The sequence below is a fragment of the Notolepis coatsorum genome (assembly GCF_963971535.1).
Source record: "Notolepis coatsorum genome assembly, chromosome: 11".
NCBI classification, from domain to species: Eukaryota; Metazoa; Chordata; class Actinopteri; order Aulopiformes; family Paralepididae; genus Notolepis; species Notolepis coatsorum.
In genome coordinates, this window is record NC_140175.1 from 26537017 (window position 1) to 26557067 (window position 20051).

Below are 20051 nucleotides of genomic sequence, written 5' to 3' on the forward strand. Positions count from 1 at the left end.
ATAGGTCAAAATTGAAATATTGGCATTTTTAGTGCTTTGAAATGTTCTCTGTTTCCTTATTTGCAAAATGTAATACGACTTGTAAATGTGTTAATTCTTGTTAGATTGTCCGACAGTATGTATGTATTCCAACGCCGTGGAAAGAACTACATTTGCCTCGGAGGCTTGGAGGGGTGTGGTTAAATACTCCAGAGGGAGACACGCAGATATTACAGCTAATTTCCATTCCGAGACAACGGACTCAGTATGCTACTTTGTTGGCGGTGTGAAACATTAATATCTTTGTAACCGTTTGTGTTAAATTGTATCTGAATCAGGCATTGAAGCCTGACTGGCAGCAGTGCGCATAGATTAAGTCCAGGAGCGTGCGCTCCTCAAATCAGACTGAATGGCTCATAAAAGGATTCTTTCTCTGTCTCTCTCTCTATCTCTCCCTCTCAAATAGCCAAACGTTACATTATAAAAACGAACTCGATAGTTGATTTAACTTCATTAGCTGAAATATTCTAAAATCATTAAGTCTGCTATAAGCGTAAATGTGTGTGTGTGTGTGTGTGTGTGTGTGTGTGTGTGTGTGTGTGTGTGTGTGTGTGTGTGTGTGTGTGTGTGTGTGTGTGTGTGTGTGTGTGTGTGTGTGTGTGTGTGTGTGTGTGTGTGTGTGTGTGTGTGTGTGTGTGTGTGTGTGTGTGTGTGTGTGTGTGTGTGTGTGTGTGTGTGTGTGTGTGTGTGCGAGTGCGAGTTCCATCTCTGGTCTTTGGAAAGGGGATGGCCTCTTAATTATATAAATGACACATTTACAGATGTTAGTCCCCAGATTCCACATAGAAAGTTTGGTGGGACTCAGGTGAACAGGGCAGGGGGAGCAGGGGAAATGAATAATGGCCGAAATTCCAATATAGCAGACTTCATAGGTCCATATGGTAAATGTATTGTACATAAGTAGACACATATCTGGATATAGGTTTCATAACTGTATGACTAAGGGATCAAGAGATACACTCATTTGGTGGCGCTAGAGGAAAGGTCACACAGGGTTACCAAAATCAATAGGATTTTTACTTGAGAAGTCATGAATGTGCACAGCAAATTTTAAAATATTTAAATTAAATCTATTGGCGTTATCACGTCCACACGTAGGATCTGCTAAATTGTGGTTAAAGTATTTTGATCAACTTTCAACTCATATGGAAATATTCAATATCATGTACAATATGATGTACTGTAAGAACGCATACCATTTAGTGGATAAATTGGTGTGAAACCCATTGGGCTCTTCAGCTAATATTCAGAAAAAGATGACAAACTTTGTAGCGACTTTTTGTGTAGCGACTCTGTGTGTGTTATGTCAAATGTATCCATTGTATAGCTTATACTGGATGCCTTTGCATCCATTTTACATGTAGCATTTACTGATGGAACTAGAGGAACACACACACACACACACACGGGGGAATCAGATGACATACTTCCTTCCCTGGAGGCCCCATTCTTCCTGGCAGTCCTTTCTGTAAACGGTATGTACTGCCATCAGAGTCCACCACCAGGTCTCCATCCCTGGATACGATGGTCACAGGGCCTGGGCGTTCCTTGTCTGGTAGGCTGCCTCTGCTGCTCTGAGTGGTGGCGGGTCTCCTCTCCTCAATCCCTGCTCTCACAGGGGACTCGGCGGTGGGGGCATTAGCGATGCGTGAGGAGGTCCTAGGACGTTCTTCCTCCACCTCCTCTCTTAGTTTATTAGAGTCTGGGTGCTCGGGGTCCAAGGGGATCTTGGGAACAGGACGTTTCGCCGAGGGCTTCTTCGGGGTGGTCCGAGCGTCCAGGTCAATGACGATGTCATCGGACGGTTTCCCCGGAAAAAGCCCGGCGCCCCACTCGTCCGTCTTCTCCTTGTCCGTGGTGATGTTTTCCTCCAGGTGTTTGGAGGAGGACTCAGGCTTGCCGTCCGGGCTGCCCTTGGGGCCTCGCCTGGAGGGTTTCCACTCTGGGTTGAAGTGTCCGCCGCCTTGGAAGATCGGGTCCAGCAGGTCCGTGTCCTCGTCCACCACAAAGACGTCCCCTCGTCCCACTGACCCTCCTCGCCGCTCGGTCCCCGACGGCACCGTCCCATCCCCTCGAGCGCTCGCCCGACGAGAGAACACATTCTGTGGAAACACACAACAACCGAAGAGTCAGAACATGAGTAAGGGTGGTCAGCCACGGCAGACGGGACCTAATGTGTGTTTTTATGTTGTCGGTTAGGGGGGACATGTTTTGTTGTGGTGGACTTTCTGGGAAGACAATAAACAACCAAAACAATCACATGAACGAGTTGTTTGTGAAACCGTTGGTCAAATATTGTGTTCCGTGTTGAAAGCAGATGCTGTATACCTGCGGATCTGTCTATAACCAGGGTTCTAAGCCGCAGAGCAAACATCTACTCTTTCAAGCTGTGTGAGTAAAAAGACACAAAAGCTGAAAGTTCAGTGGTCTCTAGAGAAGACCATGAAAACATTTCAAATACAAAAACACACACACACACACACACACACACACCTACATACACAGGCACACACAGGGACACACAGGGACACACACACACAAACACTCCGCATTCTCTCTCCAAAACACACATACACACACACCCACCTCTGGCCCACGACAGTGTTTTGGGGCCTGGGGGAGAGTTTAGCAGAGAGAGAGGGAGAGTAACAGGGAAAGAGAGAGAAAGGCTGTAAATTCAGTTTGATGGCCCTTGTGAGCCGTGGTAAGGGGCAGTAAAGTGGAGCTGGGAGCCTGCTGGAAGTGAGAGAACAGAGGGAGGAGAAGAAGAGGAGAGGGTTTGTAGAGGAGGGAGACGTGTAGAAGAGGAGAGAGTTTGTAGAGGAGGATGTGTAGAAGAGGAGAGGGTTTGTAGAGGAGGAGGTGTAGAAGAGGAGAGAGTTTGTAGAGGAGGAGGTGTAGAAGAGGAGAGGGTTTGTAGAGGAGGAGGTGTAGAAGAGGAGAGAGTTTGTAGAGGAGGAGGTGTAGAAGAGGAGAGGGTTTGTAGAGGAGGAGGTGTAGAAGAGGAGAGGGTTTGTAGAGGAGGAGGTGAAGAGGAGGAGGTGTAGAAGAGGAGAGGGTTTGTAGAGGAGGAGGTGTAGAAGAGGAGAGGGTTTGTAGAGGAGGAGGTGTAGAAGAGGAGAGAGTTTGTAGAGGAGGAGGTGAAGAAGAGGAGAGGGTTTGTAGAGGAGGAGGTGTAGAAGAGGAGAGGGTTTGTAGAGGAGGAGGTGTAGAGGAGGAGGTGTAGAAGAGGAGAGGGTTTGTAGAGGAGGAGGTGTAGAAGAGGAGAGAGTTTGTAGAGGAGGTGTAGAAGAGGAGAGAGTTTGTAGAGGAGGAGGTGTAGAAGAGGAGAGAGTTTGTAGAGGAGGTGTAGAAGAGGAGAGAGTTTGTAGAGGAGGAGGTGTAGAAGAGGAGAGGGTTTGTAGAGGAGGAGGTGTAGAAGAGGAGAGAGTTTGTAGAGGAGGTGTAGAAGAGGAGAGAGTTTGTAGAGGAGGAGGTGTAGAAGAGGAGAGAGTTTGTAGAGGGAGGTGTAGAAGAGGAGAGGGTTTGTAGAGGGAGGTGTAGAAGAGGAGAGAGTTTGTAGAGGAGGAGGTGTAGAAGAGGAGAGAGTTTGTAGAGGGAGGTGTAGAAGAGGAGAGAGTTTGTAGAGGGAGGTGTAGAAGAGGAGAGAGTTTGTAGAGGAGGAGGTGAAGAAGAGGAGAGGGTTTGTAGAGGGAGGTGTAGAAGAGGAGAGAGTTTGTAGAGGAGGAGGTGTAGAAGAGGAGAGGGTTTGTAGAGGGAGGTGTAGAAGAGGAGAGAGTTTGTAGAGGGAGGTGTAGAAGAGGAGAGAGTTTGTAGAGGAGGAGGTGAAGAAGAGGAGAGGGCTTGTAGAGGGAGGTGTAGAAGAGGAGAGAGTTTGTAGAGGGAGGTGTAGAAGAGGAGAGAGTTTGTAGAGGGAGGTGTAGAAGAGGAGAGAGTTTGTAGAGGGAGGTGTAGAAGAGGAGAGAGTTTGTAGAGGAGGAGGTGTAGAAGAGGAGAGAGTTTGTAGAGGGAGGTGTAGAAGAGGAGAGAGTTTGTAGAGGGAGGTGTAGAAGAGAAGAGGGTTTGTAGAGGAGGAGGAGAAGAAGAGGAGAGGGTTTGTAGAGGAGGAGGTGTAGAAGAGGAGAGAGTTTGTAGAGGAGGAGGTGTAGAAGAGGAGAGAGTTTGTAGAGGAGGAGGAGAAGAAGAGGAGAGGGTTTGTAGAGGGAGGTGTAGAAGAGGAGAGAGTTTGTAGAGGGAGGTGTAGAAGAGGAGAGAGTTTGTAGAGGAGGAGGTGTAGAAGAGGAGAGAGTTTGTAGAGGAGGAGGTGAAGAAGAGGAGAGGGTTTGTAGAGGGAGGTGTAGAAGAGGAGAGGGTTTGTAGAGGAGGAGGTGTAGAAGAGGAGAGGGTTTGTAGAGGGAGGTGTAGAAGAGGAGGGAGTTTGTAGAGGGAGGTGTAGAAGAGGAGAGGGTTTGTAGAGGAGGAGGTGTAGAAGAGGAGAGAGTTTGTAGAGGAGGAGGTGTAGAAGAGGAGAGAGTTTGTAGAGGAGGAGGAGAAGAAGAGGAGAGGGTTTGTAGAGGGAGGTGTAGAAGAGGAGAGAGTTTGTAGAGGAGGAGGTGTAGAAGAGGAGAGAGTTTGTAGAGGAGGAGGTGTAGAAGAGGAGAGGGTTTGTAGAGGAGGAGGTGTAGAAGAGGAGAGAGTTTGTAGAGGAGGAGGTGTAGAAGAGGAGAGAGTTTGTAGAGGAGGAGGAGAAGAAGAGGAGAGGGTTTGTAGAGGGAGGTGTAGAAGAGGAGAGAGTTTGTAGAGGGAGGTGTAGAAGAGGAGAGAGTTTGTAGAGGAGGAGGTGTAGAAGAGGAGAGAGTTTGTAGAGGAGGAGGTGAAGAAGAGGAGAGGGTTTGTAGAGGGAGGTGTAGAAGAGGAGAGGGTTTGTAGAGGAGGAGGTGTAGAAGAGGAGAGGGTTTGTAGAGGGAGGTGTAGAAGAGGAGGGAGTTTGTAGAGGGAGGTGTAGAAGAGGAGAGGGTTTGTAGAGGGAGGTGTAGAAGAGGAGAGTTTGTAGAGGGAGGTGTAGAAGAGGAGAGAGTTTGTAGAGGGAGGTGTAGAAGAGGAGAGAGTTTGTAGAGGGAGGTGTAGAAGAGGAGAGAGTTTGTAGAGGAGGAGGTGTAGAAGAGGAGAGAGTTTGTAGAGGGAGGTGTAGAAGAGGAGAGAGTTTGTAGAGGGAGGTGTAGAAGAGAAGAGGGTTTGTAGAGGAGGAGGTGTAGAAGAGGAGAGAGTTTGTAGAGGAGGAGGTGTAGAAGAGGAGAGAGTTTGTAGAGGAGGAGGAGAAGAAGAGGAGAGGGTTTGTAGAGGGAGGTGTAGAAGAGGAGAGAGTTTGTAGAGGAGGTGTAGAAGAGGAGAGAGTTTGTAGAGGAGGAGGTGTAGAAGAGGAGAGAGTTTGTAGAGGAGGAGGTGAAGAAGAGGAGAGGGTTTGTAGAGGGAGGTGTAGAAGAGGAGAGGGTTTGTAGAGGAGGAGGTGTAGAAGAGGAGAGGGTTTGTAGAGGGAGGTGTAGAAGAGGAGGGAGTTTGTAGAGGGAGGTGTAGAAGAGGAGAGAGTTTGTAGAGGAGGAGGTGTAGAAGAGGAGAGGTTTGTAGAGGAGGAGGTGTAGAAGAGGAGAGGGTTTGTAGAGGAGGAGGTGGAGAAGAGGAGAGGGTTTGTAGAGGAGGAGGTGTAGAAGAGGAGAGAGTTTGTAGAGGAGGAGGTGTAGAAGAGGAGAGAGTTTGTAGAGGAGGAGGTGTAGAAGAGGAGAGAGTTTGTAGAGGAGGAGGTGTAGAAGAGGAGAGGGTTTGTAGAGGAGGAGGTGTAGAAGAGGAGAGGGTTTGTAGAGGAGGAGGTGTAGAAGAGGAGAGGGTTTGTAGAGGAGGAGGTGAAGAAGAGGAGAGGGTTTGTAGAGGAGGAGGTGTAGAAGAGGAGAGGGTTTGTAGAGGAGGAGGAGTAGAAGAGGAGAGGGTTTGTAGAGAAGGAGGTGTAGAAGAGGAGAGGGTTTGTAGAGGAGGAGGTGTAGAAGAGGAGAGAGTTTGTAGAGGAGGAGGTGTAGAAGAGGAGAGAGTTTGTAGAGGAGGAGGTGTAGAAGAGGAGAGGGTTTGTAGAGGGAGGTGTAGAAGAGGAGAGGGTTTGTAGAGGAGGAGGTGTAGAAGAGGAGAGGGTTTGTAGAGGAGGAGGTGTAGAAGAGGAGAGGGTTTGTAGAGGAGGAGGTGTAGAAGAGGAGAGGGTTTGTAGAGGAGGAGGTGTAGAAGAGGAGAGGGTTTGTAGAGGAGGAGGTGTAGAAGAGGAGAGGGTTTGTAGAGGAGGAGGAGTAGAAGAGGAGAGGGTTTGTAGAGGAGGAGGTGTAGAAGAGGAGAGGGTTTGTAGAGGAGGAGGTGTAGAGGAGGAGGTGTAGAAGAGGAGAGGGTTTGTAGAGGAGGAGGTGTAGAAGAGGAGAGGGTTTGTAGAGGGAGGTGTAGAAGAGGAGAGAGTTTGTAGAGGGAGGTGTAGAAGAGGAGAGAGTTTGTAGAGGAGGAGGTGAAGAAGAGGAGAGGGTTTGTAGAGGGAGGTGTAGAAGAGGAGAGAGTTTGTAGAGGGAGGTGTAGAAGAGGAGAGAGTTTGTAGAGGGAGGTGTAGAAGAGGAGAGAGTTTGTAGAGGGAGGTGTAGAAGAGGAGAGAGTTTGTAGAGGAGGTGTAGAAGAGGAGAGGGTTTGTAGAGGGAGGTGTAGAAGAGGAGAGAGTTTGTAGAGGGAGGTGTAAAAGAGGAGAGAGTTTGTAGAGGGAGGTGTAGAAGAGGAGAGAGTTTGTAGAGGGAGGTGTAGAAGAGGAGAGAGTTTGTAGAGGGAGGTGTAGAAGAGGAGAGAGTTTGTAGAGGGAGGTGTAGAAGAGGAGAGAGTTTGTAGAGGGAGGTGTAGAAGAGGAGAGAGTTTGTAGAGGGAGGTGTAGAAGAGGAGAGAGTTTGTAGAGGGAGGTGTAGAAGAGAGAGGGTTTGTAGAGGAGGAGGTGTAGAAGAGGAGAGAGTTTGTAGAGGAGGAGGTGTAGAAGAGGAGAGAGTTTGTAGAGGAGGAGGAGAAGAAGAGGAGAGGGTTTGTAGAGGGAGGTGTAGAAGAGGAGAGAGTTTGTAGAGGGAGGTGTAGAAGAGGAGAGAGTTTGTAGAGGAGGAGGTGTAGAAGAGGAGAGAGTTTGTAGAGGAGGAGGTGAAGAAGAGGAGAGGGTTTGTAGAGGGAGGTGTAGAAGAGGAGAGGGTTTGTAGAGGAGGAGGTGTAGAAGAGGAGAGGGTTTGTAGAGGAGGAGGTGTAGAAGAGGAGAGGATTTGTAGAGGAGGAGGTGTAGAAGAGGAGAGGGTTTGTAGAGGAGGAGGTGTAGAAGAGGAGAGGGTTTGTAGAGAAGGAGGTGTAGAAGAGGAGAGGGTTTGTAGAGGAGGAGGTGTAGAAGAGGAGAGGATTTGTAGAGGAGGAGGTGTAGAAGAGGAGAGGGTTTGTAGAGGAGGAGGTGTAGAAGAGGAGAGGGTTTGTAGAGGAGGAGGTGTAGAAGAGGAGAGGGTTTGTAGAGAAGGAGGTGTAGAAGAGGAGAGGGTTTGTAGAGGAGGAGGTGTAGAAGAGGAGAGAGTTTGTAGAGGAGGAGGTGTAGAAGAGGAGAGAGTTTGTAGAGGAGGAGGTGTAGAAGAGGAGAGAGTTTGTAGAGGAGGAGGTGTAGAAGAGGAGAGAGTTTGTAGAGGAGGAGGTGTAGAAGAGGAGAGGGTTTGTAGAGGAGGAGGTGTAGAAGAGGAGAGGGTTTGTAGAGGAGGAGGTGTAGAAGAGGAGAGGTTTGTAGAGGAGGAGGTGTAGAAGAGGAGAGGGTTTGTAGAGGAGGAGGTGTAGAAGAGGAGAGAGTTTGTAGAGGAGGAGGTGTAGAAGAGGAGAGGGTTTGTAGAGGAGGAGGTGTAGAAGAGGAGAGGGTTTGTAGAGGAGGAGGTGTAGAAGAGGAGAGAGTTTGTAGAGGAGGTGTAGAAGAGGAGGAGGTTTGTAGAGGAGGAGGTGTAGAAGAGGAGAGGGTTTGTAGAGGAGGAGGTGTAGAAGAGGAGAGGGTTTGTAGAGGAGGAGGTGTAGAAGAGGAGAGGGTTTGTAGAGGAGGAGGTGTAGAAGAGGAGAGAGTTTGTAGAGGAGGAGGTGTAGAAGAGGAGAGGGTTTGTAGAGGAGGAGGTGTAGAAGAGGAGAGGGTTTGTAGAGGAGGAGGTGTAGAAGAGGAGAGAGTTTGTAGAGAAGGAGGTGTAGAAGAGGAGAGAGTTTGTAGAGGAGGAGGTGTAGAAGAGGAGAGAGTTTGTAGAGGAGGAGGTGTAGAAGAGGAGAGGGTTTGTAGAGGAGGAGGTGTAGAAGAGGAGAGGGTTTGTAGAGGAGGAGGTGTAGAAGAGGAGAGGGTTTGTAGAGGAGGAGGTGTAGAAGAGGAGAGAGTTTGTAGAGAAGGAGGTGTAGAAGAGGAGAGAGTTTGTAGAGGAGGAGGTGTAGAAGAGGAGAGGGTTTGTAGAGGAGGAGGTGTAGAAGAGGAGAGAGTTTGTAGAGGAGGAGGTGTAGAAGAGGAGAGGGTTTGTAGAGGAGGAGGTGTAGAAGAGGAGAGAGTTTGTAGAGGAGGTGTAGAAGAGGAGAGGGTTTGTAGAGGAGGAGGTGTAGAAGAGGAGAGGGTTTGTAGAGGAGGAGGTGTAGAAGAGGAGAGGGTTTGTAGAGGAGGAGGTGTAGAAGAGGAGAGGGTTTGTAGAGGAGGAGGTGTAGAAGAGGAGAGGGTTTGTAGAGGAGGAGTAGAAGAGGAGAGGGTTTGTAGAGGAGGAGGTGTAGAAGAGGAGAGGGTTTGTAGAGGAGGAGTAGAAGAGGAGAATGAGGAGACAGAGGGACATCATTCTCCAGAGTGGGGTCAGGGGATGTTTAGAGGTTCATGCTCTTTGGCTGTGTTATCCTAGTTCCTTTGACATTATGATAAATCACAAATCAGGGCTGGGTAGTGTAGAGGTCTAAGCACTAGGAGCAGCTGGGTAGTGTAGAGGTCTAAGCACTAGGAGCAGCTGGGTAGTGTAGAGGTCTAAGCACTAGGAGTGGCTGGGTAGTGTAGAGGTCTAAGCACTAGGAGCGGCTGGGTAGTGTAGAGGTCTGAGCACTAGGAGCAGCTGGGTAGTGTAGAGGTCTAAGCACTAGGAGCAGCTGGGTAGTGTAGAGGTCTAAGCACTAGGGGCAGCTGGGTAGTGTAGAGGTCTAAGAACTGGAGCAGCTGGGTAGTGTAGAGGTCTAAGCACTAGGGGCAGCTGGGTAGTGTAGAGGTCTAAGAACTGGAGCAGCTGGGTAGTGTAGAGGTCTAAGAACTGGAGCAGCTGGGTAGTGTAGAGGTCTAAGCACTAGGGGCAGCTGGGTAGTGTAGAGGTCTAAGCACTAGGAGCAGCTGGGTAGTGTAGAGGTCTGAGCACTAGGAGCAGCTGGGTAGTGCAGAGGTCTGAGCACTAGGAGCAGCTGGGTAGTGTAGAGGTCTAAGCACTAGGAGCAGCTGGGTAGTGCAGAGGTCTAAGCACTAGGAGCAGCTGGGTAGTGTAGAGGTCTAAGCACTAGGAGCAGCTGGGTAGTGTAGAGGTCTAAGCACTAGGAGCAGCTGGGTAGTGTAGAGGTCTAAGCACTAGGAGCAGCTGGGTAGTGTAGAGGTCTGAGCACTAGGGGCAGCTGGGTAGTGTAGAGGTCTAAGCACTAGGGGCAGCTGGGTAGTGTAGAGGACTAGAGGTCTAAGCACTAGGGGCAGCTGGGTAGTGTAGAGGTCTAAGCACTAGGGGCAGCTGGGTAGTGTAGAGGTCTGAGCACTAGGGGCAGCTGGGTAGTGTAGAGGTCTAAGCACTAGGGGCAGCTGGGTAGTGTAGAGGTCTAAGCACTAGGAGCAGCTGGGTAGTGTAGAGGTCTAAGCACTAGGGGCAGCTGGGTAGTGTAGAGGTCTAAGCACTAGGGGCAGCTGGGTAGTGTAGAGGTCTAAGCACTAGGGGCAGCTGGGTAGTGTAGAGGTCTGAGCACTAGGGGCAGCTGGGTAGTGTAGAGGTCTAAGCACTAGGGGCAGCTGGGTAGTGTAGAGGTCTAAGCACTAGGGGCAGCTGGGTAGTGTAGAGGTCTAAGCACTAGGGGCAGCTGGGTAGTGTAGAGGTCTAAGCACTAGGGGCAGCTGGGTAGTGTAGAGGCCTAAGCACTAGGGGCAGCTGGGTAGTGTAGAGGTCTGAGCACTAGGGGCAGCTGGGTAGTGTAGAGGTTTAAGCACTAGGGGCAGCTGGGTAGTGTAGAGGTCTAAGCACACGCGCCTGTTCAGCGGGGAGGGGATCTGGGGGAGATAGAGTGAACCTTTGCATGCGTTACGTGGAACTCCTAGCTGTCAGGTGTGGCTGGCGACTCCACGCGTATCGGAGGAAACATGCGGCCATGTACAACCTCCAGAGACCGACAGTATGTACTCCCATCCATGTCATGACATTTTAATTCCGCCCCAAAAAACCGTGTACTGCTGGCGATACTATCAGGCACTGTCGGATATCTACTATCTTACAGGGATCTTTATTACTTCTTTGACAACCCCACATAAATAAGAGGAAGTTCCAGTACATCAAATAGTGGAGCAGCAGACCTTCACTGATCTAACAGACGCGGAGAGAGAGAGAGAGAGAGAGAGAGAGAGAGAGAGAGAGAGAGAGAGAGAGAGAGAGAGAGAGAGAGAGAGAGAGAGAGAGAGAGAGAGAGAGAGAGAGAGAGAGAGAGAGAGAGAGAGCAGTGAAGGGCCGTTCTGCTCAGGCTATTGAAGTGACTGATGCCTGGAAGGGTGCCCCACCGCTGGAGACAAAGGCCCTTTCTCTCTGCCTCCCTCTGGGCTGACGGCGGCCAGGCAGCGGCCAGGCAGCGGCCAGGCCGATAAGCAGACACAGGATCTCCTCCGGCTACCCGCTGTCCCTTCCCTCTTATCTCCCATCCAGCGTAGCGTGTGTGTGATAGATAGCCCTCAGCCCGCCAGCCCGGGAGGCCGTGTTTATACCTGGAGTACCATTACACCCCTTACACACACACTGGCCAGTCAGCTGGGAGCCAAAGGCACTGCCGCATTACCCTGTCTGTCCACAAGGAGGCAGACACTGGGATACATCAGATTCGATTCAAATTCATTGTCATCATTATACAGCACAAGTACAGTACAACAAGATAAGTTTGGCATCCAACCAGAGTGCAAATGTAACAGTAAAGTGCAACAGCAATATACAATGTACAGGTGATTAAACCATGCAAAGTGCCAACCTGCACATCGGGAGCAATTAGGGGTTAAGTGTCTTGCTCAAAGACACTTCGACACGCTGCCTGGGAGGAGCGGGAATCGAAACAAGAATCGAACCGGGAACCTGCTGACAGGTGTATATTATATGCAGGTGTATAAGTACGTATATAGAAGGATGCAGGTATATTCAGACAAATATGTATATATATATCTATGGTTCCCGCACGCTTCGAAACCACCTAAAGGAATCTGAATCTGAAACTTGATATATATATGCTGTAAATATACAAATATAAATGTAAATATGCCGTATATACAATGTACATGCTATCATACAGAGTATATGGGTAGACTACAGTATGATGTCAACCTAAGTCGTACCTCGCAGGACATCAATAGCACCCTAGTTGATCATGTATCCAGTGGAGTCCCGCTGTCGAGCATCTGCATAGATAGCCTGCCAGCTTAAGCTCATTTGATCTCAGTAAGTAAATCTATAAATCTCTATACCTCGTGCCAAGACACAGGGGGGGGCTCCTGTCTATTCAGGGGGCAAGCAGGCTCAAGCAGGCACTCTGTCTGTCTGTCTGTCTGTCTGTGTGTGTGTGTGCGTGCGTGTGTGTGTGTGCGTGTGTGCGTGCGTGCGTGTCATCAAGAGTTGTACCATCTTTAAAAGAAGATGCTGAGGAGACGGAATGTTGAAAACGTTAAGTCAGCAGACCGGAGGGGGCCAACCCACAGGTCGATTGACAGACAGGGCATCCTATAGTTCGCTGACTGTCAGTCTGAAGTGCTGGAGGCTGATCAACAGACAGTACACTTCTGCAGTAGACTTCCATGAGGAAAGTAACTTGAGAGAGAGGGGCAGAGGTTGTTACAGTATAGAGATGTTCAGGAGCCGTGCCGGTCGTGTGCTCATGGAACTGCACTGAGAACTGACCTCTTCAACCTGGCACTAGCCCAGGGCGGTTGTTCCCGCCATAGATATATATCACTAGATGACTCACCCGCGCTGCTGGCCAACGGAGACCGACCTTGCCACATGCATGTCTATGGTGCATGTACTATTGAAATAACCATAGCTTGCAAAATTTTCGACCGTTTGGTTTGTTAAAAACGTCAGAGATGTAGTTATCATACTGCATACTTATATTGGACTTTCATATCAACCATCCTGGAGAACCCCTCTCACCCCCTCTACGAGGAGCTAGCCAGGATGAAGAGCACATTCAGTCTAAGACCCCCCCCCCGACACACCGAAACCGTCTGGGCCGGTCCTTTATACCGACAGCCATCAGGCTCTACAACAAAGGGCTTGGACGGCCGGATCTGCTGCCAGAACTATCACTGTCACAACTCGGGACATGATAACTAGAGACTCACATCACCGTACTGAATATCTTGTATTTTGCACTAGAGACTCATATCACTGGCCTCTCATCACTGGACTATCTTGTGTATGTACTTTTTTTTATTATATTATATTGTATTTGTATCTATACTTTAAGAAAGTTTAAGTGTATCTATAGTGTATATAGATACTGGACTGTATAGGACTGTGAATCTAATCTATCCCCCACCCTGTATTCCCCCCCCCCCCAAACTTCTTTGACACCCAAATTAATAAAGGATCATCTTCTTATATGAAAATGTTTTAAAATAATAATAATTCTTCCAAGCAAGAATCATAGCCACGTTAATAACGTTAGTAACAAACCAAACCGTTTGTAAATCCGTCAAGATTTCAGCGATTTAAGAGTGCTTGTGCAGATCATCACCCTATAAAAGCAGTAGTCCACTCAAGCAAGATGGCCGCCGGTGAACTACGCGGGAGACTCCGCCTTGAGCCGTCTAGTGTTTATATATATATATATCTATGGTCCCCGCACGCTTCAAAACCACCTCTATCCTGCCGGTGCCGAAACACTCCTCTGCAGCCCCGATGTCTTCCACCCGGTTCATCATCATGAAGTGCTTCGAGAGGCTGGTCCTGGCTCACCTCAAATCTGTCCTCTCACCCTCACTGGAGAAACACCAATTTGCCTACCGTGAGAACAGGAGCACGAAGGACGCCATCTTCTCAGCGCTACACTCCGCCCCTCCCCCACCTATATAGATGACAGCAACGGCCATGTAAGAACGCTGTTCGTCGACTTTAGCTCAGCGTTCAACGCCAGCATCATCCACTCCAAACTCATCTCCAGACTTGGGGACTGTGGACCTCTACATCAAGCCCTCCATCTACAACTAGATACTCAACTTCCTAACCAACAGACCCCAGTATGTTCGGTTAGACAACCTCGCCTCCTCCACCCTCACCCTGGGCACTGGCATCCCTCAGGGCTGTGTGCTGAGCCCTCTCCTCTACTCCCTCTTCACCCATGACTGCACTCCTGCACATGGCTCCGAATTCCATTATCAAGTTTGCAGACGACACAGCGGTGGTGAGTCGGCCTATAGGGAGGAGACCCAGCATAACCTGGCCCTCAACATCATGGAAACTGTAGAAAGAACGAGAGGTAGGCAGGTGGGCGTAGATGGGTATTTAATACAAGTATCTTACAGGGACGATACGTTACAGTCTAGTGCTATATGCTGCTAACCTGACCGGTGTTTACTTCCTGAGTGACGTCAGAGTAGTACAGGGGCCATCACGTCTCAAGCTTGTGTATCAGACTAGCACAATGCTCTACATCCTTCCTCTTAAGTTGTGCTCTAATGTAAATACTAACAATGCTCTACAGGCTAGTAGGCTATAACAAATTACGCCATGAAGTGATTACTATTAATATCTAGCATGTGGCTATTTGAACAAACCACAGGTTAACTGTACTTCAAGTGGTAATACACAACAGGTGTATAGTATGAACATCATTACTCCTTTTTTTTTTCTTTTTTTTTCCTTAACAGTCCTTGTGACAAACACTACATATATCTGCTGTTTGGCCTGCAGACGTGGCCTGCCCGTGAGATGTACGGAGACTGAGTGTGCGGGTTAGTCTTTTGAACAGTCTCTTGTATCTGGGCGTGTTGTTGAGCGTCTGCCTTCTCGGTGACAGGGTAACTGTTGCCTTCGGGTTGGCCAGTCGGAGGTTGGAGAGTGATATCGGGGTCGCAGGGGTCGCTGAGGTCACCCTGTGGCGGTTCCGGTTCCGAGACGGGAAGAAGGTGTCTCCGATTCCTTCTGTACTCTCCTCCTTCTGACTCCACGACGTAGGACCTTGGTTCCTTACAGATGCTCTTGATTGTGCCCATCCGGTCGAATCCACGTGGAGTCTGTAACCTCACTACATGTCCCTGGGCCAGTGGCTGGAGGGGCCTGCTTGATCTGTCATAGCACGACTTCTGAATGCTGCGTTTCTTCTCGAGCTGTGCTTTGATCATCTTGTTGTCCTTCGCCTTAGGAACCAGTAGTGTCTTGCAGATGGGTAGGGTGGTACGTGTCTGTCTTGACATGAGCCGCTCAGCCGGTGACCCAAGTGACTGGTCACGTGGAACGTTACAGAGGTTGAGCAGATTTAGGAAGACGTCTGTTCCGTCCCGTCTGGACCTCTCCATGAGTTGCTTTGCGCTGCGCACAGCTCTCTCTGCTAGTCCATTCACCTGCGGGAACTCCGGGCTACTGGTCACATGGTCGAAGTCCCAGGCCGAGGCGAACTCCTTGAAGCGCTGGCTTGTGTACTGGGCCCCGTTGTCCGATATTACTTTGTGTGGGGCTCCATGCACAGCGAAGTGTCTTTTCAGTTTTGTTATCACTGTGTTGGATGTGATGTCACGCAGCAGGTCCACCTCGAACCAACCTGAGTATGAGTCGACCAGCACTAGGTGGTGACGTCCATTCCACTCGAAGATGTCGGTCGCCACGGTTGACCACGGTAAGTCTGGAATGGGATGCAGCTTGAGTGGCTCCCTTTGTTGGTGTTGTTTTGTGCTGTTGCAGACGTGGCATGATGCCGTTTTCTCCTCGATATCCTTCGCCATGGCAGGCCAAAACACAATGTCCCTCGCCCTGCGCTTGGTTGACTCTGTGCCAGGGTGGCCTCTGTGCAGGATCGTGATGTAGTCCATTTGCAGTGATTTGGGAATGACGGCTCTTGAGCCCTTCATGATGACGCCATCGTCGATTGTGAGCTCATCTCTGAATGCAAAGTATTGGCGAGCCCCTGCCGGCAGCGTCGACTCCCTCGCAGGCCATCCGTGGTTGATGATGTTGCATATTTTCTGCAGGGTTGGGTCCCTTTCTGTGTGTTCCTTGAGCTCGTTCAGACGTGATGAGGAAATGTGTCTCACTGCCATGACCTCAAAGTCTGTCTTTTCACCACTAAGCCGGTCTGTGGTTTGTCTGGGAGCACGTGACAACGTGTCCGCGAGATACATGTCCTTCCCCTTCTTGTACCTCAGCTCAAAATCGTACCTTTGGAGTCTAAGCATCATACGCTGCAGTCTGGCTGGAGCCGTGTGTAGGGGCTTTGACAGGATGGTGACCAGCGGTTGATGATCTGTTTCGATTAGGATGTGCTTTCCGTATACGTAGTCATTAAACTTGGGGCACGCGAACACTACTGCGAGAAGCTCCTTCTCGATCTGTGCGTATCGCCTCTCCGTCTCCGTCAAGGTGCGGGATGCATAAGCGACTGGGACACCGTCCTGTAGACACGCCGCGCCTAGGCCATACTGGGAAGCGTCGCACGTGAGTGTGACAGGCTTGCGGACGTCGTAGTACATCAGCGTGGGTGGGTTTGAGAGACATTGTTTCAGCGCATCAAATGCGTCTTGGTGCTGCTTGTACCAACACCATTCCGTGTCATGGTGCGTTAGGTGTCGCAAGGGGGCTGAGATTTCACTGAAGTTTGGGACAAACCTGGCCAAGTAGTTTACCATGCCGAGGAATCGCTGCAGAGCCGTTACATCTTCTGGTGCAGGCAGCTCGCTGATCGCTTGCGTCTTTGATGGGTCTGGCTTAAGACCCTGACTTGTGAACAGGTGTCCAACGTAGCCAACTTCTTTCAGTCTGAACCTGCATTTCTTGGAGTTGAGCCGTAAGTTGACTTCACATGCTCTGTCGAGGACTTTCTTGAGATTTTCATCATGCTCTTTCTCGCTGCTTCCTCCAACGATAATGTCATCGACTATCACTGCACAGGGGTATCCTGCGAAAATTTGCTCCATTGTGTGTTGGAAGACTTCACTGGCGCTGCTTATGCCAAAGGGCATTCTGAGGAAACGGAATCGTCCGAATGGCGAGCTGAATGTAGTCAGTAGCGATGATTTGTGATCCAGCGGTATTTGCCAAAAAGAGTTCTTGGCGTCCAGTGTTGAGAACACGGTTGAGTTTGGCATGTGCGCTGCTACTTCCTCCACAGTGCGCATTGGGTGATGTGGGCGTTTGAGCGCCTTGTTTAGGTCTCGTGGATCAATGCAGAGGCGTATGTCGTCTGAGTTCTTCTTGTGGGTTGCTACCATTGAAGATACCCACTCAGTGGGTTCTGAGACTGGTGTTATGATGCCTGTGCTTGCCATTCTGTCCAGTTCCATCTTAACCTTCTCTCGCATGGCGACTGGGATCCGGCGTGCTGGCCTGACGACAGGCGTGGCCTCTCGGTCGATTTTCATGGAGTAGGTGTAGGGGAATCTACCCACCTCATCCTTGAAGAGGTCTGAATATTCCGAGAACATCTTGTGTGAAAAGTTTTCCTCGTCTGTCAGATGTAGCTGGTGTATCTCCTTACTGAGTGTGACCAGTCCCATGCTAAGGCTGTCTTGTAAACCCAGCAGCGTCTGGACGTCTTGTTGCACCACGTGGAACTGTAGGGAGTGGGACTTATCTGTTATGTAGCATGCTAGGGTTGCTGTCCCCAATGTGTGTATTTCATTTCCTCCGTAGGCAACCAGCCTCGCTGTCCTGGAGCGATCCACTCTCTCTTTGTATTTCACTTGGTTGAACGTTTTGCGAGATATCACGTTGCACTTGGCTCCGGTGTCCACTTTGAGCTCGACGGGGATTCCGTGGACCTGGACTCTGCAGAATATTTCACTCTTTTGTGTCGCTGGTGATCCCACAGTATTGACTGTGTTTGTCACTACTGTGACTCCATCACAGTAGAACGAATCGTCGCTGTCGCCTGACGATATTGTTCTGTCAACCTGGTTCACAGCGTGCTTTTTTCTGTATTGGTGCTGTGGATTGTCTCTGTGACTCCCTGGAGTGGATTTGCAGTACTGCTTGAAATGATTCATTTTCTCACATCCGTGACACTGTTTGCCGAATGCAGGGCACCTTTCTCGTCTGGGCTCATGGCTGCCTCCACAGTTGCTGCAGCTGGCTATGGACCGAGTTGAGTGTTCTGTATTTGGCTTCTTCTTGTAAACACGTTCTTTTATTCTGTGCCGTAGGCTATCTACATTGGTTGTGCTTTGCTTTGGTGCAGCCAGTGTCCTAGTGTGTTGTTCTGTCATTTCGTGGATCTGACATGTCTCCACTGCCTTGGTTAAAGTTAGTTTGCTGTCACGGAGTAGTAGCTTCCTCATGCCATCATTTATTATGCCACACACAAGTCTATCTTTGATTAGCTCTTCGCGCAAATCTCCGAATTGACAGCTCTTTGCTTTGATTTTTAAATCACTGACATAAGCTTCAATGGTCTCATCTTGTTTCTGGCTCCTTGTATTAAACTTGTGCCTTTCCATAGTGACGTTTGTTTGTGGATTACATAACTCACGGAATTTCCTCTTCAAACACTCCGGGTCTTCTCTTGATTGGGCGGGGACTATTTCTTCTCCCTGCTTGTCGTCTCCATCGTACAGGGCTGGTCCATATACGAACGCCCGTTCCCGTTCTATGGCTTCCGAGCCAGCCAGGTTTAGCAAGATGAAGGCTTGAGAGCGAGGCGGCTTGTCATAGTGTGCGGCAGCAATGAATATATCATACTCTTACTCGAATATTCTCCAATTCTCCGCGACGTGGCTGTCAAAGACGAGTGGGCCTGGTTTGCGGAATCCTTCCCCAATGCTGAACGTGAGTCCTCGCGCGTTATTCCTCGCGCGTTATATATCCTAGTTATAGAGGCTACCTCCTAAACCTTCGCTTTTCACTTTCGGACGCGGGTTGACTACTGTGTCCACAACGTCTGACACCATGTAGAAAGAACGAGAGGTAGGCAGGTGGGCGTAGATGGGTATTTAATACAAGTATCTTACAGGGACGATACGTTACAGTCTAGTGCTATATGCTGCTAACCTGACCGGTGTTTACTTCCTGAGTGACGTCAGAGTAGTACGGGGGCCGTCACGTCTCAAGCTTGTGTATCAGACTAGCACAATGCTCTACAGAAACCAAGGAGCTCATCATCAAGAAAGCCATGCGCGTCCCCATCCGTATCAACAGGACAGAGGTTGAGTGTGTCTCCAGCTTCAGATTCCTGGGTGTCCACATCTCCGAGGACCGCTCCCGGAACATCAATATCATGAATCTCGGTCGTTAAAGAACCCGGGATGCCTATCGTAAAGAGTAGCGGGTTCCCCGACATTCCTGGCCAAATTCCCAATCAGGTTTCTGACATCAAAGCCACCTAAGGCCATCCCTTCCCCTTAATTGGCTGATATCAATCCCTGTCTCCTGAGCTGTTCAGCCATTGTGATGTGTGCCTATGGTGCCAGTGTATGGCAGCCATTGAGCCTGCATAGCCCAAGGTTGGGTGCTACCAGTGGTGGTGAAGGAGGCAATATCCACCCTACATTGTGGGGGGGGCGCTTTGAGTCTAGAAAAGCGCTATATAAATGTAATGAATTATTATTATTATCATCTTATAGCATATACTCTGTTGCTTTGTTATATCTACTCCACATATTCACATCATACTGTATGCTGTATACTATATACGGCAACACACTTTACTGCTACTTTAAACCGTGGTTAGATGCCAACTTAATTTCGTTGTACTCTGTACTTGTAATCTGGTAAAAAAAAAAAAAAAAAAAAGTTGGATGCTGCCCAATGAGAATCATTATGGATAATGGCCTGGGAGCTCCGTGCCAGAATGCAACAAGAGGCCCTTCCTTCTCCCCGTCAGCTCAGTCACTCAAGGCGGTGTAGGGTGGAGTAGAGCGTTACTATGACTCAGGTAATGTACTTCAGGGCACTGTTGAGGTGCAAAACATGTTAAGTTAATGACCTTCCCCATTTCAAACCAGGTGTTGTTAACGAGCTGCACCGTTAGCCCGCTCCATAAAGGTTACACTTCAAAGACGGGGCAACAGCCAAGCCGCAGATAACGAGGACATTATATGAACATTACTGTATATACAAACAAGTTACAGTATATGAGCTTAAGATGTGAATTTCGATGTACCTGTATTTTTGTTATTTAAGTCAATCTAATAGCGGATACATTTGCTACTTTTAGATGAATAGGATTCAGAGTGTGAGACTTCTCTAAGTGCTATCCTGTCACTGTGTTTCAACTGATCCGTAAAGGATTTCCCCCCCCCCTCTGTACCTCTTCTAAATCACACATGTTGGAAAACAAAAAGCTCTTCTGAAAGCGTTCTCTCTTCAACTCCTGATGACTTTAAGTGGGACATAACCTGAAAATCATGGCAGATGTCAGCCGAAGCACACCTGGACCTGATAAATGACTATTAATAACAACCGTGTTATTCCATCGGCACAAGAAGAGCACCTCTCAGAGTCTCCGTGTGTCTGCAGAGTTGACAGCCCTTCGTCTCCAGGCTGTGCATTAGGAGGGAATCGGTGGAGGCCGAGCGGGGCCTGACACAAGCGCCGCGGGCGAGA

General features: G+C 49.3%; 1 protein-coding gene across 1 annotated transcript in view; it reads right to left on the reverse strand.

The window, feature by feature from the left end:
• The window catches only part of LOC311237061 (uncharacterized protein), a gene marked incomplete at both ends in the record, with an annotated part of 158240 nt that overhangs the window by 64950 nt on the left and 73239 nt on the right, over positions 1–20051 (reverse strand). Inside the window, one exon of the mRNA XM_084324869.1 lies at positions 1467–2141. Within this exon, the coding sequence (XP_084180995.1) occupies positions 1467–2141 (675 nt within the window). The remainder of the gene's footprint in view (positions 1–1466; positions 2142–20051) is intronic.